General features: G+C 38.8%; 1 protein-coding gene across 1 annotated transcript in view; it reads left to right on the top strand.

Moving 5' to 3' along the window:
• CFAP70 (cilia and flagella associated protein 70) overlaps window positions 1-15,368 on the top strand; it is a 95,174-nt gene that overhangs the window by 43,700 nt on the left and 36,106 nt on the right. The window contains exons 12-20 of the mRNA XM_060112131.1: window positions 68-148; window positions 1,731-1,822; window positions 4,299-4,359; window positions 4,680-4,874; window positions 6,617-6,748; window positions 11,223-11,348; window positions 13,346-13,479; window positions 13,601-13,716; window positions 13,915-14,139. Coding sequence (XP_059968114.1) covers window positions 68-148; window positions 1,731-1,822; window positions 4,299-4,359; window positions 4,680-4,874; window positions 6,617-6,748; window positions 11,223-11,348; window positions 13,346-13,479; window positions 13,601-13,716; window positions 13,915-14,139 — 1,162 coding nt within the window. The remainder of the gene's footprint in view (window positions 1-67; window positions 149-1,730; window positions 1,823-4,298; window positions 4,360-4,679; window positions 4,875-6,616; window positions 6,749-11,222; window positions 11,349-13,345; window positions 13,480-13,600; window positions 13,717-13,914; window positions 14,140-15,368) is intronic.

The raw sequence follows: 15,368 nt of genomic DNA on the forward strand, positions 1-15,368 counted from the left end.
CTTAACCACTGAGCCACCAGGGAAGTCCCAAGAATTGAATTTTTGAGGTGTGCTTATTTTCTTTCAGCAAATGTCTAGTATAAAGTCTCAGAGCTCAGCTACTCCTTTGGAAGTTGAACCCTCTCTTTGCAACAATCCAGAAGGACAGGTAACTATGCATGAAGAGTTTGAAAATTAAGTTTAAATTCATCAGTCCTTTACTGAGCAAGATAGTATGATATAGTGGAAAATGCTCAGGAAAATGCTCATTATATGAGTAACCATCCCATATTTGCCACGACTAGTTTATGACCTTGGGTAAATTTCTTTGTCTTGTTGAGACTCTCTAAAAGGAGTGGATACTAGATTAACTTCAAGGTCCTTTCTAGCATTACAAATTTATGTCTTTTATTAATTATGCTATATTAAGCACTATGAGAGATGCAAAGATGCATCATCTGCAGCGTTTATTCGTTTGCCCTCAGGACACTCAACACTCTGTTGGGCAAAACAGACTGGTACATAACTAACTGTAAGAATCTTGATGAATGCTGTAGTAGAGGTACAAATGAAAATGCTGTGTGGTCTCAGAGGAGTCAGATGGAGCAGTCTCAGAAGACTTCAGGAAGAGGTGGTATCGAAGCTAAGTAGTGAAAGATAAAGAGAGCCCTTTGCCAAATGAATTTCAGGAGAAGAATTTCAGGGCCAGAGAACAGCTTGAGTCAAGGCACAAAGAAGGTAGCAGAATTCAGCATACATCAATTAATTCAGTGTATGGTATAGAGAAGTGAAAGTAATGGTTCTAGAAGGAGGTGATAAGACAGAGACTTGAGTTGAGTTTTAGGAAGTCTTTGAAAGGCTTGCTAGAAAGTTTGGGCTTCACTGTGTAGATGATGAGGGACTGTTAAGCCTTATCTTAGAGACTCACACTGAAGTTTTTTAAGTCACATAGAAAAAATACCTCATGAGTGTTTCAGGGCAGTACTCTTGCCAGGATATGGAAAAAAGAGATTGAAGTTGTGGTAAGGTCCTCAGATGTCAGTTTATAGGTTTTATTTACAGTACAGATGAGTGTTGATGACAGTTTAATCTAGGGAAGGGCTTGTAGTAAAGAAAGTAAAAAACCTGTGGAGGCAGGGTGTGGAATTTGAAAGCTTTGGGGTGTTGAGGAAGAAAAGTTAAAGATAACTCAGGTTTCAAGCCTCACTTTCTGGAAAGATGACAGAATCATTAAGAGAAAAGTAAAAATAGAGATGGATATAGGGGAAATGATAAGTTCAGTTTTGGACATGTTGTATTGATAGTTAGGATGCTGGCAAGAATCTGGGTAGAAATGTCCATGAGGTTGAAGTTGATAAATGGCGCTTAAGAGGGTGTGGGTGGGAATGTCAGACGGTTATGAGGTTATTTCTTCATGACTTCTGAAAGAGGTTTGGTAGAAGAAAGAATGGCATTCACTTGAAACAATTCCAAGAACAGTATCGAGCAAATTAAACAAGACTTCAGCTGGGGTAGAAGTTTCCAAGAATAAAATTGAAAACCTTTTTCTGCAAGAGATAACCAGTGTTACTATTTCTCTTTCCAGTTATTTTTCTATGTAAAAAATGTCTTAAGTCAGAATCACACTATATATAGTTATATACACAATTTTCTCACTTAATATATTGTGAGCATTATCTTATGTTACTAAAATTTTTTCATAAATATCTGTTTTTCTGGAAAGAATAAATTAGAGAAAAATGTCTTTACAGCAATATGTAGAAGCAGGGACATACATTGTGTTGGAGATTGAGCTGGACAAAGCCTTGGTTCCGAAGCGAATGCCAGAGGAACTAGCCAGAAGGTGTGTAGCAATGGTTCTCATACTTGCTTTGCAAGACAGTTTAGGTATAAATAAAAGTAAGTCATTTTGTCCACATAAATGTAATTTTTCTTGGGATAAGCAGCAGACAGTTTTCTGTTTTATTTTTCAGATAAGTTTCTTTTGTTACTTTTGGTTTCTTGTTATAAAAGCAGTATGTTGCCAGTTACAAAAAAATTGAGAATTTCAAGATAGGCAAGGAAAAAAAAATCAACAAGAAAGTATCTAAAAATACCCGGATTTCTTTCTACTCACCCAGTGATAACCACTTTTAACACCTTGGTACTTATCCTTCTGGAGTTATTGTAAAGTCCCTATATTATACACACACACACGCACCCTTGTCACATGTAAATATATGTAATTTTTTAGAACTATTTTTATATTGTACCACAGTGCTTTGATTGTGTTTCTAGGAAGTTATCCATTTCATCAAGATTATCCAGTTTGTTGATGTGTAATTGTTCATAGTATTCCTTTATATCCTTTTTATCTCTGTAAAATGGGGAGTAATGTCTCCATATACATTCTCAACCCCTCTACATTTCCTCCAACCCTCATGCCATTTCCCCACCAACACCCTGCACCCCAGCCCTAAGCAATCACTTATCTACTTTTTTGTCTGTATGGATTTGCCAACTCTGAGACATTTCATATAAATGGAATCATACCATATGTGGTCTTTGTGGACTGACTTCTTTTATCTAACATAATGCTGTCAAGATTCATCCAAACTGTAGCATGTATCAGTACTTCATTTCCTTATTGTTGAGCGGTATTTTATTCTATGAATATACCACATTTTGTTTTTCTAGTCTTCAGTTGATGGACATTTGGGCAACTTATTCTTATTATAGGGTTCTATAGTGATTGTATTAAAATGGAAGTCAATTCATGTGACTCCTCTGTTCAGAAACTACCAGCAACTCCCCATCACACTCTGAGTAAAGTCAAAGGCTTTACAGTGGCCTACAAGGGCCTACATATTCTGCATATATTTTTTCCTCATTTTTTTCGGTCCAGCCAAACTGACCCCTCGCTATTCCTCACACATGCCAGGCACACTCTTGCACCAAGGTCTTTACACTTGTTGCTTGCTTTGCCTATAGTTTCTTTACCCCAGGTACCTACATGACTTGTTTCCTCAGTTCCATCAGGTCATACTCAAGTACTGTCATCTCACTGAGTCTTTCCCTGGTGAAATATGCTCCCCAACTCCACCACCCCCAGCCCCCAACATAGTCTATCTGCCTTTTTTGCACTATTTTTCTCTATGGCACATATCACTAACCAATTTATGTTATTTATTGTCTTTTTTTTCCCGACTAAAATGTAAGCACCATGAGGGCAAGAATTTTTGTCTTCTTTGTTTAATGCTCTATCCCCAGCACCTAGAAAAGTGCCTGATGGATAATAGGCACTCAGTATATATTTTGAATAAGTGAATAACGTTGTCTCTGGAGAGGAAACTGGGTGGCTGGACAACAAGGTTGGAAGGAGACAATTTACTATATATTGTTTCATATGTCTTAAGTTTTGAATCATGTGGATATATTATCTATTAAAATAAATAAAATTAAAATTAGGAATTATGAGCAAGGTATAAAATTACATAGGACCTATTCTCACTTTTTTTTTTCTGGCCGTTCCATGCAGCTTGCGGTGTCTTAGTTCCCCAACCATGGATTGAACCCATGCCACTGCAGCGCAAGCTCCAAGTCTTAAGCACTGGACCGCCAGGGGATTCCCCCATACACAGGACCTATTAAAGAAAAATTGAATTTGTGAATTTTTTTGTAAACTTCAAGGCAGTGTAGTATACCTCAGTAGGAATGTGAAACTGTAAGGAGGAAGAGCTATAACTTAATTTCCTTTAGGTTCTTGTAAGAGCTCATGAAAATGGAAGATAGAGGTTTTGGCATAAGTAGTTTGACTGTGATAAAATATATTTTCTTATTCACCATAAAGTTTGATATCATTACTGTAGTTTAATGTAGTCTTATAAATTATGACCAAGAGTACAGTTTTTATCCTATTGGAAAGGAAAGAAAAGCTTTCGCTTGCCTGTACCATTTATATTTCCCAAACTTTGTGCTTTCAGAGACTCTACTGAGTACACATAAAGTCGTTAACACCTATCTCTTTCTAACCCCTGAGTCAAGCAGCTTGTGTACAACAGTTTAAAAAAATGTGTAAGGGTAAAGCCAGGGCTCAAATTAGCCAGAAGTGCAACTTAGTTACTTTCCAGCTAGCTGCTTAGTGGCTTTCTTCTTGTCTAGTCCACAGCCATACGCTGTTCTGAGGTTCACGTCGAGGTTCTTACATGAGAGAATAGCTCAGTGCTCAAGTGTGATGGGCAACTGACCTTAGATCTCACTCACCTAGACCTTAAGAGGTGGGAAATAAAAGAACATAAATCTGAATATAGTAAAGTTTTGTTTTGTTTTTTCTGATACAGGGTCAAGGAAATTATACCTCCAAGGCCACCTCTTACCCGTCGGACGGGAGGAGCTCAGAAGGCAAGTACCAAAGCCAAGGTGAAACTCTAAGATGTTGAGTGCACCCATGTGAAAATAATGCATGGGCTCTTCAGTATGTTTTCCAGAGGGGTGAGAAATTGTAGCTTCACATATTTTCCTTTCTGCTTCTATTTGTGACCAGTGGCATTCAGTGAAGAGTATACAGCGTTTAATCTTTGGCTGATGGTTTCTGAGCTGGGAAGAAAAGGGCAATTTATACCTGAAGTATTATTGAATGTAAAACCCAATCCAGTTTCAGACTTCCATTCCATGTCTTGACCGCTTTGAGGCCTCTTTACCAGACATTTTGTATTTTCTAGGCGGTGAGTGACTACCACATGCAGATCAAGAACATATCTAGAGCCATCCTGAATGAGTATCACAGGATGTTTGGAAAACAGGCAGTCAAAGTGGGGAGTGATCTGGATAGTGAAACCCTGGAGGAGCAGGAGTGCCAGCTCAACTATGAACTTAATTGCTCTGGAAAATACTTTGCTTTTAAAGAACAACTCAAGGTAAATATTAACTTATTTAATGATTCCATGGATTTTTATGAAGCATCTTCTCTACATACCTAGTTATCATTTTTTCTCTGGTTATGTTCAGTTGTGCTCTACCTTTCTTGCTGTTGGTACAAAGAGCCATGTTCTCTATGATAGAATGTCTGGAGACATCTTTCCACTCCTGTAGAGCCTTGGAATGGTTCAGTATCTGTCCTGAGTGTAAGCTTTTAAGAAACTAATTCTTTTTTTTTTTTTTTTTTTTTTTTTGCGGTAGGCGGGCCTCTCACTGTTGTGGCCTCTCCCATTGCAGAGCACACACTCCAGATGTGCAGGCTCAGCAGCCATGGCTCACGGGCCCAGCCGCTCTGCGGCATGTGGGATCTTCCTGGACCGGGGCACGAACCAGTGTCCCCTGCATCGCCAGGCGGACTCTCAACCACTGTGCCACCAGGGAAGCCCAAGAAACTAATTCTTCACTTGAAGTTAGGCCAGATTTGGGGCCAGATATCGTGTTGCACTAGCAGGCAGAAACTCTGTACCTGGTATTGATTCCATGACTAATTATCTCTGTCTCCCATTACAAACCTTTTCCTAGTCCATAGAATCACTAAGATTTGAGAAATATTTACTTAATAATAATTTCCCAAATAATAATGGCTAACATTTATTGAGTATTTGTTGTATACCAGATAAATTTTTAAATGCTTCATACTTTACTAATTTAATCCTCACAACAACCCTATGAGATAGGTACTCCCCATTTTACAGATGGAGAATTGCAACATTAGTTGGTTAAATAATCTGCCCAAGATCACAGAGCTAGTAAAGGTCAAAGACGGGGTGTAAATTCAGGCAGTCTGGCTCCAGACTCACATTCTCATCTGCTACACTGCACTGCCTCTCTATGTACACTTACTATGTGCCCTATACTATACCAAACAGATACGAAGAAAGCACGTGGAAGTAACAAAGGGAAAAACAGCTGATATCCATGGAGGCAAGAGGCTATTCTCAGGTGGCATAGTCACATCTCAGTTGTGTCTCAAGTGACCTTACCACTCTGAGCCTCAATTTTTTGCCTAACAATGAGGGATGATATTAATATGATCACATGGGGTCATTATTAGAATTAAATAAGATAATGCCTGGAAAGTGCTTAGTACAAAGCCTGGCAATAATGTTAACTTAGGGGAGAAAAAAGAAGACGCTGTCCTGGCTATAGCAATATGTTATTTGTACAGCATTTTAAATTTCACCACCTGTTATTTCTCTTTGGCTTCTCAATCATCTTCTGAAGTAAGATAGGAATACCAGGAGTACATATCCATTTAACAAATGAGGAAACCGAAGTACCAAGTGTAAAATAATTTATGAGGTTGTACAGTGGCAGGATTAGAACCAGGATTCCATTCTCCAAACTCTCAAATCAGGCCTTTCTCCTTTTCTCCCTTGAATCATGTGGCCACCATGAGAAATGTAATGCATAAACATAATGCTAAGGTTTTTTTTGCTTTATGACTCTCTTCACAAAGTATGAATGCTGTATTGACCATATTGGTGATGATGGTGATGTTAAGAAAAGCCATGTGGAGTATGTTGATTGGGGGAAAATCAGAGAACCAATAATGTAGCAGTCACCAAGGAAAATCAGTCACCTCCTGGAGTTCTGATGAACCTTAGAAACTCAAGGGAGGCCTGTGCTGTTAGCATGGTGCTAGACTGTGTTATCAGATGGTGATATGTGTCTCTTGCAGCATGCTGTGGTAAAGATTGTGAGAGAGAAGTACTTGAAGACAACAGCATTTGAAAGCCAAGAGGAGCTGCAGAAATTTATTAGTGAGCTCTATGTTTTCTTGGTGGATCAGATGCATGTGGCCTTAAATCAAGTAAGTGCTTCAGAGCTAAGAACCCTTCCTTTTCTCTGTAGGTCATCAGGGTCTCCTCTGAATGATTCCTTCCTTTCTTGCTTCTTTTCTTCCTTAATTCCACAAACATTTTTGGGGGTGTCTGCTCTGTGCTAGGCATTGAAAACACAAAGATGAATAAGAAACTGCCTAAGTTATAAGACTAATTTTAGGGAAAATAAGGGGGTATCCTCTTTCAACTTCATAGAAAAATTAATTTCATAACTGTCATAAATTTGATGGATAATAAATAAATAAAATCAGCTATGTAAATTGTGGAAAAAAATTATCATTCTATTTATTCTGTGATTGTGTGCAGTTCTCAACTTTTTCTTCAAGACTGACAATCAAAACAAAGAAAAACTATGAGTTTTCAGATATTATACTTGAATGACAATGACACTTCATATATGCCTTTTCTATCTGACTGGTCTCCTCCCACTTGTTTGTATATATTTGTACATCTTACATCTTGCCTTCATTTGCTCATTTTTTATGTATGCAGTTGTGGTTTGTTTGAAAACAAAGACAAAATCAAAGTGTTTTTGTCCCCCTGGTAGTCTCTAACCAGCTATGCATCCTCAAAGCCTCTATTCTTTTTTTTTTTTAAGGAAAGGGTGGATTTTTTTTTTTTTTGGCCTCGTTGGGGCTTCATTGATACGCAAGGGCTTTCTCTAGTTGCAGTGAGTGGGGGCTACTCTTCATTGCAGTGCGCAGGCTTCTCATTGCAGTGGCTTCTCTTGCTGTGGAGCACGGGCTCTAGGCATGTGGGCTTCAGTAGTTGCAGCACACGGGCTCAGTAGTTGCGGCATGCAGGCCTTAGAGCGCACACGCTTCTGTAGTTGCGGCGCGTGGGCTCAGTAGTCGTGACGTGCAGGCTCTAGGGCGCGTGGGCTCAGTAGTTGTGGCTCGCTGGCTCTAGAGCACAGGCTCAGTAGTTGTGGTGCACAGGCTTAGTTGATCTGCGGCATGTAGGATCTTCCTGGACCAGGGATCGAATCTGTCCCCTGCATTGGCAGGCAGATTCTTAACCGCACTGTGCCACCAGGGAAGTCCCTCAAAGTCTCTATTCTATTTGTTCTTTGTTTCACTGTTTTTTTCTTCTTGGCCACCGTCACTTTTTCTTTTACCTGTTCAGCCTTCCTGAAAGAGGTAGGAGTGTCCAGTATCCTAGGGTTAAGAGAACAATCCTGCACAGATGATTTGGATGATTTGGTGTGGAAAGCAATTGAGAACTGAGCATGAGATGGTAATTACTGTTGCCTTATGTCCCCAAGGAGCCTCTGTCTAGTAGAGAGGAGAGGCACAAAATACAAATAACTGCAGTAGAGTGAGGTAAGTGCTGTGACAGAGGTGTGTCCATGGTAGAGCAGGTTAGGGGATGCCTAAAGAAAGTATCAGCTTCACCCTGAGATCTTTCAGGGAAGGACTCACAGAGGAGCTGTGACTCGACCTGGGCCTTGAAGGCTAAAAAGAAGCTCACCAGGTAGATGTTTCAGAGCATTTGAGTCATAGAGAACATCATGAAGGCTTAGAAGCTTGGAAGAATATGACATATACAGAAACTGCATATAGTTCAGGAGCAGAGGTTGAAGTGGTTGAGTGACAGAGAAACAGGCGATGAAGCCAGGGATCAGTTCCTGGTAGGGGAGCTGGGAGCGTGGATGGAGGCCTTATATGCCACACAAAGAAGTTTTGACTTTTTCCCTTATTAGCAGTTAGATGCAATAAATTTAATTATTTTATACTGGGAAATAATATGATTAGATTTACATTTTACAAAAAGCACTCTGATAGCAGTATGTAGGATGGGTTAGAGGTGGTGAACTGGTGATGTTAACTGGTTATTACATACTAAGGAGGAAAAGAGAGCAAAGGTTCTTAAGTTTAAGTCTCAGTGACTGGGTAGTTGGCAATACCATTGACTAGGACAAGAAATACAACATAAGCAAATTTGGTGGAAGGCAAGTGATGTTGAATTCAGTTTTAAACGTTGATTCTTGTGGGGTTTTGCTCAAGAGAGAGATCTGGGCTGGAGATTAGATTTGGGAGCCTTGAGTATATAGATGCTAGTCAAACTGTGGCCATAGATGAAGCTGCCAGGAAAAGCACGAGTAGAGAGAGAAGCAAGCTGGTGGCAAAACCGTAGGAAACACCAACATTTAAGGGATGGATGAGTAAAAGAATTAATAAAGGAGACAAGTAAATTGTTGAAAAGGCAAAAGACCCAGAAGACAGTGGTATTTCAGAATCTAAGGGAAGAAAATTTTAAGAAGAAAAAATGGTCACCATTGTCAAATACTCTGAGGAGTTCAAGAAAAACAAGATCTGGGGTAGGGGGAGGGGAGATTGGAGAAAGGAGGTCAAAAGGTACAAATTTCCAATTACAAGATAAATAAGTACTAGGGATGTAATGTACAGTATGAGGACTATAGTTAACACTGCTGTGTGGTATATATGAAAACTGTTGAGAGTAAATCCTGAGTTCTCATTACAAGGACAAATTTTTTTTTCTTTTTTTGCTTTCTCTTTTTATTGTATCTATATGAGATGATGAATGCTAACTAAACTTTCTGAAGTAGTAATTTCACAATATATGTTAAGTCAATATATGCTTATACAGAGACACATATCAGTTATATCTTGATAAACCTGGGGAAAAAAGAAAAAAATCTGAAAGGTTTTTATTGGATTTGGCAATAAGGAGGTTGCTGTTACTTTTACAGAGCAGTTTCATTGGGCTAATGACGTGGATTCAAATGATAATGAATTGAAGAGTAAATGAGTGATTAGGAAGCAGGTGGAATATTAATTCAGGAAGTTGGAAGATGAAGGGAAGAAGTAGGAAAGTAGTAGCTAGAAGTTAGAGATTTTCTTTTTAAGATGGAAAAGTCTTTAGAACGTCCACAGGTTTAGGAAGAGTCAGCAGACTGGGAGAAGTTGAAAATTGAGGAAAAAGAGGGAATAACCAATGGCAAACTCAGGATATACAAGTGGAAAAGGATCAAGATTTTAGATGGAACAATTAGCCTTGAAACGGAGAAGGATGTGATGCCTCGTCCTCTGAGACTGAAAGGAAAGAGATAACAGTGGATGCAGAAAGAAACAATTTGGGTGTAGGATTCAAAAGTTGAGGGTTTTTTTGCCTAATGATTTCTATTTCTTCTGTGAAGTAACACCTTTACTGAAAGTGAAGGGGTAAGAGTTGAATGAAAAGCTTGAAGAAAATTTAGATACTGCACAACATTATGAAAAATGTTGCTGAACAAGGACAAATACATAGATTGCTGAAAGTATTAAAGGCCTTCAGCTAAGACTGTATGTGGTTTTCTTCAGGATCAGTTAGCAGCTCCTGTCTAAGAATGAAGAAATCCGATTGTAGGATTGTTTTAATTTGGGAGTTTTCCGGGCAAGTGCAGGAAAAGGACAAGGATGCCCAGAACTTGAGTGTGTTGGTGAGAGAGTAGTATGAGTAGAAATCATGAAGTCCAGGCTTATCCATTTGGGAAATGATCAGCATATTGCAAGTCAGAGAGGAGTTTTAAGGGGACTAAATGACAAGAAGGGAGAAGGCTTGTAACGTGGGTTTGGGGAGTGGATATTAGGGGTATAGTATTTCTGGTTTGGGCATGGCAGTGTGTTGCTGTAGGGATTTGGAGGTCAAAGTCACCAAAATTAAAAAGAACAAAGAACAGAGGCATTAATCAATGATCAAAAGCTTACTTTGGCCCATCTCAAATTTAGCTTTACTCTTCACATTCCTTAGTAACTCTACTTGTTAAAGTCAGTGATATTATTTTTATTTGTAGTTAATGAATTTGGTCTGGTGGGGGGGTCTTCCCTGGCCATAGCATCTGGCCCAAGAGATTACTTGTTATTACCAGACTTGCTTTCCTCTCTGGGTATATAGGATATATTATTTTTCCTTCTACCTTTCCAGCTATTTCTAAAATGTCTCCTTTGTAGAATCTATCTGTCTATATATCCCACTGAAAACGTAGATGTAGCTGCCAAAGATTTACCCTGGGCTCGTGTTTTCTTGATGTTTAAAGACTCTAGCTAGCTCTTGCCAACGCTTTTCATGTCATGACAAGTAAAAAATGATCATATTTGTCTGTACACTAGAGAAAGTGAAAGAAGCTGTTTGAGGTTAGAAGTGACTTAGTTAGGGATTCTGGCTGCCCTGAGGGTTGAAGAGAGCAGTTGTGCCCTGAATAATTTTTTACTCACTTCCATGAGCTTAGACTGTTGGTATTCAGATACCTGAGATTCTATTTCACCCTTGATATTCATTCTTTGGTTCACTCTCACTCTCTTAGTGTATTGGCAAGACTGTAAGAAACCTCAATATCATTTTTGACATCATGACTAGAGTCTCACATTTGGTTTATTCTTATAAAACTTCTCTGCTTGTAATTGCTTTATTTTGTCTGCCTAACATCTTGATGATGACAAGGCCATGCCAGATGATGTCCAAGGCACTCTTTCAACCATTTGTACCAGCAGTGAACAGCTTCGACTCTTTGCATTCGAAGCAGAAGTCAATGAGAACTATGAAATGGCAACAGTGTACTATGAAGAGGTAATTAAACATCTTTCTGGTGGTTGTCATTACTGCTATTTGTACAATATGGGTATAATAAATAGTACTTTCTGATTGTTTAAAATCCAACCTTATTGGTGAAAGGATAGACACATAGATCAATAAAACAGAGTCCAAATATAGGTGCACACAAATAAGGCCATTATATTTTCGGCAAAGTTGTTTACAAATTTACAAATTCAATGCAGAAAGGATAGTCTTTTCAAAAAATTGTGTTAGAACAGTTGGTTATCTGTATGCAGAAAATGAACCTCGAGAGGCAGAGATCAAGATGGCAAAGTAAGAGGGCATGGAGCTCACCTCCCCACCACGAACACATTAAAAGTACATCTACATGTAGAACAATTCTCACTGAAAACTAACTGGAAACTGGCAGAAGGACTCCTGTACAACCAAGGCTCTAAGAAAGATACACACACAATTGAGTAGAAGGGGAAGAAAAGTAGAAGGGGAGATCTGGTTAGGATCTGTGCCCCTCAGAGGGGACTCAGAGGAAAGGGGAGATTGCACTGGTGTATACTGGCACTGGGGAGTGAGTAGGTCAAGCCAGAGACTGGGTATCCCAGTCCTGGGTTCCTATGCAGAGGAGACAAGCCACCTTGGCTGGTTGGAGGACTGCTGGGACGGATAAAAAGGCTGGAGAAGCCTGGACTCTGCTCCTGAGGGGTGCAAGCATCCTGGCTTGCCCTACGGGCTGCCAGGTTTCCCATGGCTGCCTCACCATGCACCTAGGCCCAAGCCAAGCCAATGTTCCAGCCCCACTTAGACCATGCCACAGCAGCATTGGATCTGGGGGCCACAACTAGGGAAAAGACTCGACCCTGGGTTGCATCTGAGAAGAGCCGCTGATGCCTACACAGGCAGTACATAGGACCTCTGTATGCACATGGGCCCCAGTTGCTTCAGGACACCCCTCCTCTGGTGCAAAGAGAACATAGCCAGCTGGAGGAAAAATCAAATCCAATGTTGTGAAGCTATTGCCCTATGTTTTCTTCTCAGAGTTTTATAGTTTTAGGTCTTACATTTAGGTCTTTGATTCATTTGAGTTATTTTTGGTACATGGTATTAGGTAAGGGTCCAACTTCAATCTTTTGCATGTGGATATCCAGTTTTCTTAGCACAGTTTGCTTAAAAGACTGTCCTTTCCCTATTGAATGGTCTTGGCAACTTTGTCAAAAGTCATTTGACCATATATGCGATGATTTATTTCTGGGCTCTCTGTTCTATTCCCTTGGTCTCTATGTCTGTCTTTATACCAGTATCAGACTGATTACTATAGCTTTATAAGTTTTGAAATCAGGAAGTGTGGGTCCTCCAGTTTTGTTCCTTTTTAAGATTGTTTTGGATATTCAGGGTCCCTTAAGATTCCGTATGAATTTTAGAATGGGCTTTTATATTTCTTCAAAAAACAGCATTGGAATTTTGATAGATAGTGCATTGAATCTGTAAATTGCTTTGGACTGTATGATATCTTAACAATATTAAGTCTTGCAATCTGTGAACATGGAATGTATTTCCATTTGTTTGTCTTCTTTAATTTCTTTCAGCAATGTTTTATAGTTTTAACTCATTTTGAGTTGCTTTTATTTTTACATATTTGTGGATAAGCTGATGTTTGCATTCTCAAGACTGTGACAGAATGATTATATGTAAATCTTTAAAATGAAATATAGAATGAACCTTTTGGTTCCCAAGTAATTGGATGAGTGTATGATGACCAGAACACTGACACTAGGAAGCATTGAGTTGAGGATTCATTTTTTACATTATTTCATCAAATATTTATTGACCACATACTATAAGCCAGAGAAATGACTGTTCTAGGCATTCAGACTGTTCTATGACTTCTTAGTCATAGTTTCTACTTTCATAGAGCTTATGGTATTTATGGAGTGCTTACTGTGTGATGTTGTGTGCATAAAGAATATGACATAGCGTCACAATAACCTTGGTCCTCCTGATGTTTCATATGATAGAGGTTGGTTCGTGAGCCCCAGAACCTGGAGCACTGGCTGGACTACGGTGCCTTCTGCCTCCTAACTGAAGACAATATCAAAGCACAAGAGTGTTTTCGGAAAGCCCTTTCCCTGAACCAGAATCATATCCACAGGTATGGTTGGAAGGGAGATAAGGAATGAGTAGGAGCAGATAAGCTTCTATATGAAATTGTCTTGGTTCCATGACTGTGACATGGGACCATGTTGTTAATCATGTTGGTGGTCTCTTCTCAGCTTGTTGCTGTGTGGTGTCCTGGCTGTCCTGATGGAGAACTATGAACAGGCAGAAATTTTCTTTGAAGATGCTACTTGCTTGGAGCCAACTAATGTTGTAGCCTGGACTTTACTTGGTTTGATATTTTCCTGTGATATGAATGTGTTTTCTTTCATTAGAAGATTTTCCCTTTCTCTTTCCACTCTTAAATGGCTCATCACGTAGTTCTTAAACTTTAGTAAAAGTGTGGGAAATTTAAGTGAAATGTTGTCATTCTTCAGTATACGATGGTGGGAAATTAGTCGCATTTATTTCAACATCTTTTTTTCTTCAGGCTTGTACTATGAAATTCAAAACAATGATATTCGAATGGAAATGGCATTTCATGAAGCCTTCAAACAGCTTCAGGCACGAGGGCTTCAGGCACAAGTTACAAAGCAGAGGAGCACCAGTACTGTGGAGTATGTTGAAGAAGGAGGGAAAGCCGACTCCTGTTTAGGCCCTTGGGGAATAACCAGTGGTTCTTCTACAGCAGCAGTCAAGTTGGAAGCCCCAGCAGGTAGGACCAGGGAGATGATGAGTGGCTATTGGAAAAAATTACTGGCCTTATGAGGAGGACCTGGCACATAGTAGGTACTCAGTAAATAGCTGTTAAATGAATGAGAAGGTGGAGTTTTGAGTTGTTCCAGGGATACCAGGAAAGAGTCCTTCTAAGTGTTTCCTCATTCATGTGATGGAAAGTTGGAAGCTTCTACTTGTTGCTATTCAGTTTTTTGAGACTTAGAGAATTTACTGTTTCTGTGTATCCCTAAAAGGGGTATCATTTTAGCTGAGTAAATCTCATTCTTTTTCCCCCTCACTCTCTTCCCCATTATGTACGGTCCCATTCTTGTGATTGTTAAATTTATTTGTTTATTTATACACTGTATTTTTTTCCTGTTCTTCATTGACATTCTCCTTTCCTCCACTTTAGGAAATCAGTCATTCTAATGTGTTTAATGTGTGTATTTTTGTTTATGTGTTTCTTGCATATGTTATTTTGTTTATAAGTTATTGTACATTGTTATTTTGTGAGCATATATTTTCAATAGTTTGAGGTATAATAAACTGCACATATTTAATGTACAATTTGATGTTTTGACCTATGAACACACCCATGGAAACATCACCACAATCAAGATAATGAACATATCCAAAATGCCCAAAACTTCCCTTGTGCCCATTTGTAATTCTTTCTCTTGCTCCTATTTCCAGATAACCACCAATCAACTTTCTATCACTATAGATGAGTTTGCATATTCTAGAATTAAGCAGAATCACACAGTATATACTCTTTTTTGTCTGACTTCTTCCACTAAGCCTAATTATTTTGAGTTTCAAACATGTTGTTGCCCATATCAGTAGTTCATCATTTTTTATTTCTAAATAGTATCCTGATGTACAGAGATACCATGGTATGTTTATTTAGTCACCTGTTGATATATATTTGGGTTGATTCTAGTTTGGGACTATTAAAATAAAGCTGCTATGGATATTTGTGTACAAGTCTTTGTATAGACATATACTTTCATTATCTTGGGTAAATACTTAGAAGTTGAATAGCTGGGACCCTGGGTTATCTAACAGTATGTTTTTTATTTTCTAAATATTTGGGGATTTTTCCAGATGTCTTTGTTTTTTATTTTTAATTTAATTTCATTGTGATTAGAAAATGTGCTTTGCATGATTTGAATCCTTTTAAATTTATTTGGACTTGTTTTATGGTCTAGTGTTTGATCTGTCTTGATT

The sequence above is a fragment of the Mesoplodon densirostris genome, chromosome 1 (genome assembly GCF_025265405.1).
Source record: "Mesoplodon densirostris isolate mMesDen1 chromosome 1, mMesDen1 primary haplotype, whole genome shotgun sequence".
NCBI lineage: Eukaryota > Metazoa > Chordata > Mammalia > Artiodactyla > Ziphiidae > Mesoplodon > Mesoplodon densirostris.